The sequence below is a fragment of the Otolemur garnettii genome, unplaced genomic scaffold (genome assembly GCF_000181295.1).
Source record: "Otolemur garnettii isolate 467f Iridium unplaced genomic scaffold, OtoGar3 scaffold00116, whole genome shotgun sequence".
Classification (NCBI taxonomy): Eukaryota; Metazoa; Chordata; class Mammalia; order Primates; family Galagidae; genus Otolemur; species Otolemur garnettii.
The window spans coordinates 4,367,531-4,381,630 of NW_003852511.1; the positions used below are offsets into that span (position 1 = coordinate 4,367,531).

At 44.5% G+C, this 14,100-nt stretch overlaps 1 protein-coding gene across 1 annotated transcript in view; it reads left to right on the forward strand.

Annotated features, from left to right (window-relative positions):
* TBCE (tubulin folding cofactor E) overlaps nt 1-14,100 on the forward strand; it is a 76,346-nt gene that overhangs the window by 59,032 nt on the left and 3,214 nt on the right. The window contains exons 8-15 of the mRNA XM_012809912.2: nt 1,319-1,395; nt 2,220-2,315; nt 3,085-3,149; nt 3,232-3,296; nt 4,232-4,384; nt 8,126-8,279; nt 10,223-10,291; nt 11,613-11,672. Of these exons, the coding sequence (XP_012665366.2) occupies nt 1,319-1,395; nt 2,220-2,315; nt 3,085-3,149; nt 3,232-3,296; nt 4,232-4,384; nt 8,126-8,279; nt 10,223-10,291; nt 11,613-11,672 (739 nt within the window). The remainder of the gene's footprint in view (nt 1-1,318; nt 1,396-2,219; nt 2,316-3,084; nt 3,150-3,231; nt 3,297-4,231; nt 4,385-8,125; nt 8,280-10,222; nt 10,292-11,612; nt 11,673-14,100) is intronic.

Below are 14,100 nucleotides of genomic sequence, written 5' to 3' on the forward strand. Positions count from 1 at the left end.
TGGCCACATACAACGCGGCCGGTGGGTTTGAGCCCCACAGCAACTTCAAACTCTTGGGCTTAAGTGATTCTCTTGCCTCAGCCTCCCAAGTAGCTGGGACTACAGGTTACCTACCACAGCACCCAGCTATTTTTTTAGAGACAGTGTCTCTCTCTTGCTCAGGCTGGTTTTGAACTTCTGAGCTTAAGCAATCTTCCCTCCTTGGCCTTCAAGAGTGCTAGGATTACAAGTGTGAGCCACCACACTCGGTCTTTTCACATTCTTATCTTGCGTGAGGTTCATCTCCACTGTTGATACAGCTGGGCTCAACACTGGACTCCTGGGTCCTTGGCACAGCAGCACTTGGGACCTATGTCTGGTGCTGGTTTACTGACTTCACATACGCTGAGTATTCCATTTTCAAACCAAGCACATAGGAATACATTCCCAGCCATGTTCATCCATGAAATGCCACAGAAGCAGGGGGAGAGAGACAGGTTTCCCTTTAACTTATGCCCTTTTAATATGCCCATGGCCATGGGACTTCATTTCTAGGGCTCTTTATTTATGAAGTACCTACTCCCCCTTCAGGTATAGAGTTAGCCTTAACATAGAAAGGGCAGGTAGAAACTCAGGTGGTAGGCTGGGCGTGATAGCCCTGTCATCCTAGCACTTTGGGAGGCTGAGATAGGCTTGCTGGAGCCCAGAGTTTGAGACTAGCCTGGGCAACACAGCAAGATCCCATCTGTCGAAAAGTGAAAAAAATTAGCTGGGCATGGTGGCACATGCTTGTAGTCTCAGCTACTTGAGAGGCTAATGCGGGAGGATCACTTGAGCCCAGGAACTTGAGGCTGCAGTGAACTGTGATCATGCCACTGCAATCCAGCTTGGGTGACAGAGTGAGACCCTGTCTCTTAATAATAATAGTGATATTTTGTCTAATTAGCATGTTCTTTACAAGCCTAGATTGGCATCTAGAAATGAGGAAAGGTATTTAACATCAGTTTCCCTCTTTTGGTTGAACAAACTCTCTTGAATAATAGTCTGCTCAGTCAGCATCCCCAGTCTTACCCAAACCCTGCATTGACATTAACTTTGACGGGTTCAGAGTACCAAAAGTATGTGCTCCCACGGCGTTAAAACACAGCCCTTCTGCATTTTAATTTATTACCCTTCACCACCACTCCAGGCCCGAAAGATAGTCTGCATGAGCTGTGTGTGAGGCACTTTATTTCTGACACAGTCACTGAGCTGAATTCCAGTGGAGGTTACGGTGATGGCTGCGTGGGAAGAGCCACCCTACAGAGGTGCCTAACTCTGAACTGAGTTTCCCTTCTAGGTGCTCCGGTGTGTCTCTGGGTGCCCAGTTCTTGAGGAACTACACCTTGAGTCTAATAATATTATCATTTCAGAAAGGTAACAAGGGTTTACTTAAATGCATCTATAACTGTTTAGTCATTCTGAGTAAATAAGTGATCTTAATTATGTCTAACACTAATTTTATAAGGATTTGTAAACAAGAATTAGAAAAGATGTTTATTATTCATTGCCCTCATGAATTAGAATGTCAACTAAAACTTCACTAATTGGTTTTAATCAGGGGGAATGCAATCAGAATTAAATATTTGTGAAGACATGAATTTTATTAGTTTTGTGTAAATATATTTGCTGTTTCTAAATGAAAGTCATGTAGGTCATGTTATAAGGATTAAACAATGCATTTTTAATTAGCATTAACTATTTAAGGTCAGTTTACTAAAGTCTGTGTCACGCTCACTCTTAGACAAATTCAGTATGTTGTTGCTTGTCTCCCTCTTTGTGTAAAACAGACTTAAACATGAGATAACTTACAACGAAGTCTCAACTGAAAGATTGGAATTAGTACAAATTTATTGTACAGAATAGTTTCGTTATTATTCAAGCAAATGCAGATGTTTTAAATTTTTATTCTGAAGTAATTGTGGATTCACTTGCAATTATAGGAGGTAATACAGAGATCACTTGTACCCGTTACTCAGTTTCCCCCATTGGTAACGAGTTACAAAACCCTGGGACGGTGTCACGAGCAGGACACAGACACACTCAGGAATAGATTCCCATTTCCACCAGGGGCCTCCGTTTGCCCTTTTGTATCCATATCCCCTTGCCTTTCACCCCCAGCCCTTCATCATACCAAATGCAGGTGTTTGAAGGCCGTATCTCTGAAAATAATTAAGAGGTTAATTTTATTTTCCATTTAGGCCAACTGATGTTCTACAGACTGTCAAATTGTTAGACCTTTCTTCTAATAAATCAATTGATGAAAATCAGCTCTTTCTGATAGCGTATCTGCCCAGGTAATTTGCTCCTAAATAGCTGTTTCAGTAAGTGCTTAGTAAGTTTTTAGTGAATGAATTTTCATATGCTGTATATACTTTGTCAGTAGAAATATGATGGAGGCTTGGTCCCTGTAGCTCAGTGAGATGCTGGCCACATACAACGCGGCCGGTGGGTTTGAGCCCGGCCCGGGCCTGCTAAACAACAATCACAACTGCAACAAAAAATAGCTGGGCGTTGTGGTGGATGCCTATAGTCCCAGCCCCTCCGGAGGCTGGGGCAAGAGAATTGCTTAAGCCCAAGAGTTTGAAGTTGCTGTGAGCTGTGATGTCACAGCACTCTACCAAGGGCAACACAGTAAGACTCTGTCTCAAAAAAAAAAAAAAGAAATATAGAATTCCTAAAGTGAGTAATGAACTTTGGAGAATTTTAATTAATTTAAAGAATGTACTTGTGAACCTTACACAATGGGGCTATGACTGTATTAGATCATTTGATACATAATTTAGTGATAATGCTGAAAGTCTTGATATGTTACTTTGGACAGTTAGACCATGTCTCTTTCCCCTGCGGCCCTGACCTAGCAGCATAAGAGCTGTTAGATAGTCTGTAGAAATAAACATCGCAGAGTCCACTTTACATGCCTTAAATTGAACTTTATGGTTTCTAAATATTTTATATGGAATGGAAACCCAGGTATAAGCAGAAAACTTACGAACCTAGTCTGGTTGATGGCCCATATCATTTTGTACTGTACTATGTCATAACATTTAATATTTTTAATTTCAGATTAGAACAACTAATTCTTTCTGACATTGGAATTTCTTCTATACATTTTCCAGATGCTGGAATTGGTATGTGAGATTAGTAAGGTTTCCTCGCCCCTCTAGTTTACCCTATTTCACTTACATGGTGTAACTTAATTCTCTTTTCTAGGATGCAAAACGTCCATGTTCCCAGCCTTGCAGTACCTTATAGTAAATGACAATCAGATATCACAAGTAAGAGTTTCTTCAGAGTGTGCCCAGCACATTATCGCTGATTTCTGCTCTTGTGGTGGTGTTTGTAGGCTCTTATTTATATTAAAAAAAAAAATTTTTTTTTTTTTGAGGCAGAGCCTCAAGCTGTCCCCCTGGGTAGAGTGCCATAGTATCACTGCTCACGGCAACCTCCAACTCCTGGGCTCAAGTGAGTCTCCTGCCTCAGCCTCCCAAGGAGCTGGGACTACAGGCGCCTGCCACAATGCCTGGCTATTTTTTGGTTGCAACCATCATTGTTGTTTGGCGGGCCCGGGCTGGGGATTCGAACCTGCCACCTTAGGTGTATGTGGCTGGCGCCTTAGCTGCTTGAGCCACAGGCGCCAACCTAAAAATTTTTTTTTTAATTGAACGAGAAATTCTTCCTCAGAGTGAAATGCCTCATATAAAGTAAAAAATAATAAGAAAGAGATTAGTTTGGCTTGGAACCTATAGCTTAGCAGCTAGGGTGCTGGCCACATACACTGGGTCTGGTGGGTTCAAACTCAGCCCAAGCCTGCCAAACAACAACAACTGCAACAAAAAGAATAGCTGGGTGTTGTGACAGGCGCCTGTAGTCCCAGGTACTTGGGAGACTTAGGCAAGAGAATCACTTAAGCCCAAGAGTTTGAGGTTGCTGTGAGCTGTGATGCCACGGCACTCTGGCAAGGGTGACATAGTAAGACTGTGTCTCCAAAAAAAAGAAAGAAATTAGTTTCAGATTTAAGCAAAGCGTCATTTGAAATGTCAGTTATAGAGTAAAAGTGTGTGGTTTTCCTAGAGTGGGGAGCTCAGTGCATGACAAAATTCTCTGCCTTAGATCCGAACTAGGGACTTTGCTTTTCTATTACTGGTTCAAATATGGAAAAGGAGTCTGAAAGCCTGTTTCTTTTCATTTATTTCCATCCACTGTATTTCAGTGGTCATTCATCAATGAGCTAGACAAGTTGCCACATCTGCACGCTTTGTCCTGCATAAGAAACCCCCTGATGGAGGGAGAGAGAACAGCGCAGACCACGCGGCAGCTCATCATCGCCAAGATCGGGCAGCTGAAGACCCTGAACAAATGTGAGGTGAGCGCTAGTGTCCTGACTGGGTCTTTTTTAAGCTAGAAAATAAATGATCAAAAAGTGTAAAAAGAAAGTTGCTGTTGGAAAGGATATGAGATGGCGGAGCCACGGGGATGGCGGGTGTGGGGAGCAAAGCCCAGTTCGCAGGGCTGTCACTGGTGCAGCCCAGCAAGCTGCTGGAGGACGGGGGGCAGCTGACCAAGATGGTGCAGAAGATGCAGGAGACGCAGAGCATTCAGCTTAACAACAAAGACGCTGCCGGCAACGGGAGCCTGGCAGAAGGAAACCTTTTGGACCAGCCCCAGCTGCACACTGAAAGCACATTTGACCCAGAAGTACCAGTGCTCTAGGTTCTCTTTGAAGCCTATCAGATAAAGAAGACCAAATTCAAATTTGACAAATAGTCTAGCAGCTTCCATGGAGACCCAGTTAGCTCTTCTTCAAGCAGAAGGGACCAGGATTGAGGAAGACACTGAGAACATGGCAGAGAAGTTTCTGGATGGCCAGCTTCCTCTAGACTCCTTTGATGCCTGTCAGTACAAACAGAAACTGGCCCACATGCTAAGTGAAAACCAAGACGCTCTAGGAGATGGTGCTGAAGGGACAGGGACTCCCACAGGCTCCAGCCCCACTGACTCCCAAGGCACCCCAGCCCACATCTGCTGCCCCAGAAGCCAGCGGGCCTCCGTCAGTCATGCCTGGACATCCCCTGCCACCACCACTGGACAGGCCTTGCCCTACCCAGGATTAGTATCCACCCCTGCCCTTGGAGCGGGCCTCCTGCCTCAGCAAGGATTCTCTGCACAGTTTGTGTCACCATTCTCGCCAGCTCTGCCCTAGAGACCCCCATCCCGGCTGCCTCTGTACCATCTGGGCTTCATCCTCCAGTGCTGGCCTCAGGCTTCCTGGGAGATACTTTCCACCCATGTAGCTGTGAGGTCTGGCTGCTATGCTCTGGTGTCCTGGGCCAGCTTGTCCAATTTTAGAACTGTGTGTCAGTGGGTGAAGTAGGGTAGGAGCCTAGGTTTTGTACCCCGAGGCAGTTGTGTGCCTGGCACTCCTGGGTTGCATTGGTTTGCATTCTCGGCATGATTTCTGAGTGTTTTTTGAGACAGAGTCTCACTATGTCACCCTCTAGAGTACCATGGCATTACAGCTCACAGCAACCTCAAACTCTTGGGCTTAAGCGATTCTCTTGCCTAAGCCTCCCAATTTGGGACTATAGGTGCCAGCCACAACGCCTGGCTGTTTTTTGTTGCAGTTGCCATTGTTGTTTAGCTGGCCCGGGACAGGGTCGATCCTGCCACCCTTGGTGTATGTGGCTGGTGCCGTAACCACTGTGCTACGGGCGTCAAGCCCAAGAGTGTTGTGTTGTTGATGAAAAAGAAACAAAGTCTGTCCCATTTCCATTCAGAATTATGGTCTCTCATTGCAGCTTTATTTATAAAACATGGTTAATGATCTTGTTTTATTTCCAAAGGACAGTTCTGTGTGCCTTGGCCCACTGGCCCTGTAGACCTGGTAAAAGGTGCTCAGTGTTGGCCTGTGGCTGGGCCACAATGTGCAGCTGCATTGTGTTCCTAGAATCTGGAAGCCATCCCTCTTCTCTACCTGGCGTTTCTCATGCCTCAAAGCCACAAGCAAAGTTTGTACTTGGTCAGCTGCCATGTTCAGAGGCTGGGAGAACTGTGGCCCAGGCTCGAGGAGGCCTGCAGACTGGACTTTGCACAGGATGCTAGCTCCCCCTGCCTAGAGCCAGCCCCTAAGGGTTACTTTGAAGAAAAACTCCCCCAATAATTTTACTACCTGTGTGATTTTCCTGTTTTATGTTAGGAAAGAAATCTCTTTTGACAGTCCCAAGACCATTCAGGGAAATTTTATAAAAAGCAAATATTGCTGTAATCCTAGCACTCTGGGAGGCTGAGGCGGGGGGATTGCTTAAGCTCACGAGTTCAAGACCAGCCTGAGCAAAAAGCAAGACCCCATCTCTACTAATAATAGAAAAACTGTGGCAAGAGGATCTATTGAGCCCAAGAATTGGAGGTTGTTGTGAGCTATGAAGCCACGGCAACAGCATAAGACTGTCTCAAAAAACAAACAACAAATACCGTTTTGAGCAGATAGAAATGCAGGAAATGAGATGAAGTGAATGCAGTTTCCTTTTGTGCAGGCAGTGCATGGTCACACTTGCCAGGGCCCTGCTGGACCTTAGCTTCACCAGGTGCCAGGACTCAGACACCCGCGAGGGGCTGGGCACAGCCCCTGGTGCTCAGCATTCTCAGAAGGGCTTGTTCAAGTTCATTGTTTCACTACAGGTCAAAGAAAAGTCTGGCCACCTTGAACCAGGATTCTCTTAGCCAATAATATTCCCTGACTCTCCTGGCTGGTGGCTGGGCCAGGGCCTAGTAGTACTGTCAGTGTCAGACAGGGGAGGCAGTAGGGTTTGGAAAAAGCCCACTTGCAGGATCAAGGGCGTGTCAGAAGAGGTTTCTGGCCACCTGCATCGCCTTTTCCCTTCCCTCTGAGATCTCTGTCCGTGTGCCCTGTGTGCTGACTCCCAGGTCCCAGCCGGGGAAGCAGCACCACGTACCTGTTGACAAGGCTCATGTGCTCGTTGGTGGAACTTCTGGCCCAGTTCTTGTCTTGTCACCTCTGGCAGCCAGGGTCCAACCTGTGACCAGTTGTCAGCTGGCTGCTACCACAGTAACAGATCAAGCCAGAGCTGAAACAGGGTCTGTTCCAGTGGCCCACAGAGCAGGCCACCAAATTTTGTCCACAATTACTGTGTACTGCTGCTTCTGGATTTTAACTGTACTGTACTGTGTGCTTAAAAGAAAACAGAACTGTAAAGGAGGATTCTCTGCTGCACCTCTCAGCTTGCCATGTTCTGTGAATCTAGAGGAAGTGGTGCCACCTACCTTCAATATCTCTGCTGTCCACCTGCTACTGGGGACATTTGCAGCCCAGGAGGGGCCTTGGCCAGACACAAGGTTGGGGTTGATACTGTGAGGGCTGCCAGGCTGGGCCCACTGCCACTGTCCAGGGCCACTTCTAGCGCTGTGGTTATAAAGCTGTAGGACCCTTTTAAATAAATGTTAAAAAAAAAAAAAAAAGAACCAAAATAGGATATGAGATGCACCTTTCTTTCCAATGGTGAACTACTGTGGTTGTGCATTCAGTAGTAATGTTCTTTTCGGACTCTTCAGCAGAGAGCAGTACTCTCAGATCAGTGCAGAAGCCTGTTGCTCTACTGCCCTAGCCTGGCTTATTACCATCTGAGGAGGGGTGATGAATACTAGGTACTCTCATTTTCTTGGGGGGAATGTGGGCAGAAAGAAGACAGAACCACAAAGCGTATTTCTCTTACGTAGCTGCTTCCCTGGGAAGTGGGAGGGAAGCGCCTTGCTGCAGGGAAACTGTCCTGCATTTACTTGGAGCCAGTCGGCTCCTCCAGGGAGGGCACGCCCTCCAGGCCAAGCTCTGGCAAGTGACCCTAGCACCTGGCATAGTGCTGAAACTGGCTTATGGGCAAATTAGTTTCATGAAGAAAAATATAAAACCGAGATTCTTTTTTCCTTTTGAATAAACACCTGCGTTCTGTCAGTGCTAAAGAAAGGTGCAAAGTATGATGAAGATTCTCTTATCCCTCTCAATTTGATTATTCTCTGTGCATGGGCAGTGGAGGACAGGCGGTAGAACACAAAGGATGTGTCAGAAAAATGTTTTTATCTCACACCAACACAGATTCTACCCGAAGAAAGGCATGGAGCTGAGCTTGATTACAGAAAGACTTTTGGAAATGAATGGAGAAAGGCTGGTGGACATCAGGATCCAGACAAAAACAGACCAAATGAAGAATTTCTTGCAGCTCACCCTAGATACCAGCTGCTCTGCCTCAGTACGTGCCGGTATCAGTGGATGTTCTCAGGGTTGTTTTTGCTCTTCTTCCTTTCCTGGGGCTTTCTGTACCCTTCCAAGTGTTGTAGAGATTTTCCAGGAGCCCAGGAGGCTATTTAAGCTCCTGAACAGGAGAGATTTGTATTCAGGGAAGGGAAAGTAATTAAGTTCTCCCCTTTGCATGTCACCAGACTTCAGGTTTCAGGTGGTGTCCCATCCTCCACTCCAAGGAGGGTAGGAACACTCCAGTTTATCTCAAAGGCATTGGGATTTTTTTTTTCTTTTTGAGACGCCTTCGATAGAATGCTGTGGCATCACAGCTCACAGCGACCTCCAGCTCTTAGGCTTTAGCAATTCTCTTGCCTCAGCCTCCCAAGTAGCTGGGACTACAGGTGCCCACCACAATGCCTAGCTATTTTTTGTTGCAGTTTGGCCAGGGGTGGGTTCAAGTCTGCCACCCCCGATACATGGTGCCAGCACCCGACTCACTGAGTGAGCCACAGGCACCGCCCAGGCATTGTGATTTTTTTAAAGTCCCTTTATAATTAAAGTCTAATAGACATGAACATCCTGTGAGTGTGTTGTTCCTAAGCCTCTCTTGTCCACAGCCCTCACTCACTGTGTGTTCTACTGGGTTTGACACTTAGTCTGCATGATGATTCTGTAGCCTGAGGTTCCTCAGGCTCCGAATCAGCTAGGAATTCATTAATCTTTGTCCCTGATGTCCTTTCTAATTTGTTTGACTTCATTATTATTCCATATTTCACTTTTATGCGGTTTTCCTTTTTATATATTTCCTAATGTAAGAAGCTCACTGCATAAAAGCTTCAGGCTTGAACAGTATCTTTGAGGAGGAAAAGTTGCCTGTTAGAATCACTTTCAAATTACTCCATTAGGCCCAATTTCTGGCCACTCTTGGTGAATTCTAAGTTACTTGCGGAGTGGGCAAGGAGGGTTTCTAAGGCAACCAGACAGGTATGATTCAACATTTCACTTCTAAGAACACAATTAGACAAAAGCATAGATACTTGGGAATATTTAGGGAAATGTTGTCACTGGTTAGCTTACCGGAGAATAGTACTGCTTTCCCACTGCCCTAAGACGGAGGCTGTGTCTCAGGCCAAGGAGCTGGTTTGTAGAGGTGGCACTGACAGCACCAACCAGGCACTGAAAGATCTGGTTAAAACAAAGGTGGCCAGGCGTGGTGGCTCATGCCTGTAATCTCAGCACTTGGGAGGCTGAAATGGGTGAATAGCCTGAGCTCACAGGCTTGAGACCAACCTGAGCCAGAGCAATACCTCATCTCTTCAAAATAGCCAGGCATTGTGGCGAGTACCTGTAGGCAGCTACTTGGGAGGATGAGGTAAGAGAATTGCTCAAACCCAGGAGTTTGAGGTTGCTGTGATCTATGATGCCACGGCACACTACCAGGGGTGACAAAGTCAGACTTTGTCTCAAAAAAAAAAAAAAAAACTTGCACAGGTGACTGAAAAAGCACCAGAATTTCTCAGGACCCAGGAAAAAAGGGAACTTTTACAAAAGGTGAAACTCGGAATACATGTTTGCGGAATCTCAAAACAGCCTGATCTTGCTAGTTTGAGCCAGGATGTTGTCAGTCCCTAAGAAATAATGTGTTTATAAGTACATGTAATGTGTGGCTTTCCACTTACTTCCTTTTGTTGGGTTTCACTGGTCATTTATCTATGAAGGATCTGCAACTCTGGGGGAGATGGAAGTCTGCTCTTAGGAGTGCTTGGTGTCCATCTCTCCTAAAAATCAAACTGAATAAAAGGAAGCTGATCCCAGTGTGGCCTGCCAGGTGTTGCCAGGTTTATCTTGGAAGAGGAAAAAGGTTGTGTGCACACTTACCTACTTTTTTTTTTTTTCTTATAGCGAGCGACCTTTTGGTTTATCATTCATCCCTTTTTATTTCTTCTTAAACAGAATATGGTGCACCTGAAGATGAGGAACTCAAAGTACAACAACCATTTATGCTCAAAAACCACCTACTAAGTAAGAATCCCAAATTCAAATACAGCTTGTGTTCCAGTCCTTACTGCCTTATAGGGATTAAGTGTGTTAAGGTACCTAAGTGTCTTAAGCTCTAAAGAACTGGTGAATTCTGAAGTATTTCTTAATTCTTACATTGAACAGTTTTGCAGCTGTCATGCTTTAAACTCATTTCACAGTGTTAATAAATGTGGGAGGTATTTGAGTTACGAACTGAACTGTGATTTGCAAATTTGTGACTTTTACCCTTGAAAACCTAGTTAAATTGTCAGGAAAGAAGTACTAAGGGGGAAAAGGGAACCATGTTGGTCCCACACGGTAAGACCTGTTTGTTCGTTCATTCTTTATTTTGAGGCATCTCACTCTGTTGCCCAGGCTAGAATGCCATGGTACCAGCCTAACTGAAAGCAACTTCAAATTCCTCGGCTCAAATGATCCTCTTGCCTCAGCCTCTGGAGCAGCTGAGACTCCAGGCACATGTCACAACACCCAGCTAATTTTTTTTCTTTTTTTTGTGGAGACAAGAGTCTCACTATGTTGCCCTTGGTTGAGTGCCATGGCATCACAGCTCACAGCAACTTCCAACTCTTGGGCTTAAGCGATTCTTTTGCCTCAGCCTCTCAAGTAGCTGGGACTACAGGTGCCTGCCACAATGCATGGCTGTATTTTTTGTTGCAGTTGTCATTGTTTTAGCTGTTCCAGGCTGGGTTCGAACCCACCACCCTCAGTGTACATGGCCGGCACCCTACCCCCTGAGCTACGGGTACCACCCTAATTTTTCTGCTTTTTAATAGAGACAGGGTCTTGCTCTTGCTTAGGCTGGTCTTGAACTCCTGAGCTTAAGAGAACCTCCTGCCTCAACCTTTCAGAATGCTAGGATTAGAGGTGTGAGCCATAGCATATGGCTAAGACCTTTTTTTCGAGAGTTTCAGTTTGTTGTCCTCAGTAGAATGGTGTGGCACCATAGCTCACAGCAACCTCAAACTCCTGGGCTTAAGTGATTCTCTTGCCTCAGCCTCCCAAGTAGCTGGGACTATAGGTGCCCACCACAGTGGTTGGCTATTTTCAGAGATGGGGGGGGGGTCTCTCTCTGGCTGAGGCTGGTATCAAACCCGTGAGCTCAGGCAATCCATCCACCTTGGCCTCCCAGAGTGCTAGGATTACAGGTGTGAGCCACTGCACCTGGCCTGTAAGGCCTGCTCTTTAATTAGGGTGAGCTATATTGAATAGCTGTTATCATTTGGCAATTCCAGTTAACTTGCACATTTAATTTATGTTTTATTATAATAGGCATCCATTAGTCTTTTTCCTTTTTTCCTTAAAGCACTGAAGATAAAATGCCCTAATCAACTTGAACAGAAAGTCCTAGAGAAACAACTGCCAGGTGAGCACATTCCCCTCCCCACTACTGTCTGATGATGAACCTTCTTTATTTATACTCCTGAATCACTAGCCTATGTGTGAGTTGGTTGAACTGAAAGCTTTTAATTCATACCTGAAAGTGTGGACCTTACAGGTTTTCAAGAGTCTTTTACAGTCTAAAATACCATCATTTCGTGCTAGTATCTCTCTCCCATCCTCCAAAAAGTTCAGGTCTCCTGTAACTTTATCAGCTTATCCTGACAACAATTTGGTAAAATCAGAATCCCCTGCTTATAATTTTTTTTTTTTTTGCAGTTTTTGGCCAGGGCTGGGTTTGAACCCACCACCTCCGGCATATGGGGCCAGCGCCCCACTCCTTTAAGCCACAGGCGCTGCCCTATAATTTTATTTTTAAACAGACATCTGAGAGCTTGAATGGCTTAGCCTTTCAGAGGAACTCCCCAAGGCTAGAGCTGTTTTCTAAGAGACTGTTACACTGAACTTGGGATCTGTCTTATTATACTTTCATAAAAGAGGAAGCACAGCCACGTGAACCGAATTATTGGGACATTTATGACTTTCCTTATATTCTGCAGGAGTCCCTGTAGAAACGATTATCAGATATTTTAATGGACATACTGAAATGGTTTTCTTTGAAAATCTTTAGAACTTAAAAAAAAATTGTGTGCGACTGGAACTGAATTAGTTTTATTCAGAAAATAAATACTTTTGTGTCAGCAAATTAAATCAATATAACCTACCTTGAACTTTCACCCAAGAGAAAAATTAAGTCTCTTTATTTTTATTATTATTTTATGTCCCCTTGGTAGAGTTCTGTGGCATCATAGCTCACAGCAACCTCAAACTCTTGGCTTAAGCAATTCTGTTGCCTCAGCCTCCCAAGTAGCTGGGACTACAGGCCCCTAGCTATTTTTTTGTAGTTGTCATTGTTCAGCAGGCCTGGGCTGGGTTCAGAGCTGCCAGCCCCAGTGTATGTGGCTGGCACCCTAACAACTGAGCTACGGGTGCCTAGTGTTCTTTTATTATTATTAGTTTTGAGACAGAGTCTCACTTTGTCACCCCCAGTAGAGTGGTAGCTTACAGCAAGCTCTAACTCTTGGGTTCAAGCGATTCCCTTGCCTCAGCCTCCTGAGTAGCGCGCCTGTTGTGATATCTACTTTCAGAGACAGGGTCTTGATGTAGCTCAGGCTGGTCTCAAACTCATGAGCTCAGGCAATTCACCCACCTTGGCCTCCCAAAGTGCTGGGATTATAGACGTGAGCCACCGTGCCCAGCCTTAAATTACAGTCTTTTTAAAAGTGTGCCATGATACTGTGTTTTCTCAAGATTAAACTTGATTTATAGCTAAAATATAAATAGGTTGAATTTAGAACAGTGAAGATTTGAAAAAAATGAAATATGTACAGCCTAAATGACTCTAGTATAAATGACTCTAGTATCTTGTTTCCCTATCAGTACAGTAATTCACATTGATTTTTAAATTAGTTTTTAATCAGATAAAATAAGCTTATCATGCTGTTGCTTATGCAAGGCCTTAGCTGTGTTCAAAGAAGTACCTTTCTTCTTGATAACCATCCAGTTAGTGTTAATTTACCAGTGACTTCTCCATTTTTCTCTACGAGTAATCCAGCTTCTCCTCCTGTGACAAGTTATTTTCCTACTGTTACATCATGATGAGTTCCCTTCATTATTCTTTTTTTTAACTTAAACACTATCAGTGAGGCCTTGGTGAGGACAGACTAGTGAAAGAGGCTAGAACTTGGCTCTGGATGTCTTTGCATTTTCCCTTTCCAGATACATCACTTCATGGGGACGTTACCACTAATGAACACTGACCAAGAATCTTGTCCTTAGACTGACCAGTTTTCATTCTCATGCTTTCTCTGAGGAGGCACTGAGATAGATCAGTCAAGGACTTTAGTCTGAAAATGTGCACGAATGTGGCCCTAGCCTGGTGGTGACAGTGCCACCTCACCCTTCTTCCACACCTGACTGGTATCCCAGTTCTTTTGAGATTTGGTTCCCACTTTGGAAACACCCATCATAACCGTACTCATTCTATTTTTATTAGTCTTTGACTAAACAGATTAGAATTATCCATAGAAATTATATGTAATAATTATTGTTTTATGCTATTGAGAATCTGAGTCCTATAAACTCAGCAGTAAACCAGCAGATTAATGGCCAGGGTTCTTTCTATTAATTCTTATGCTTACATGCTGTGAATATCTTACCACTAACATAAATATAGTACTTTACATTTACTTTTTAAAGGATAATATTTTTTCAATTTACCAGATTAGTGAAAATTAAAGAAAATAATACTGGCTGGCATGAAAAAGTGGGGTACCCTTTCTGTTAAGTGGCAATTGCTATAAAAAATTAAAAATACAGGCTCGGCGCCTATAGCTCAACCGGCTAAGGCGCCA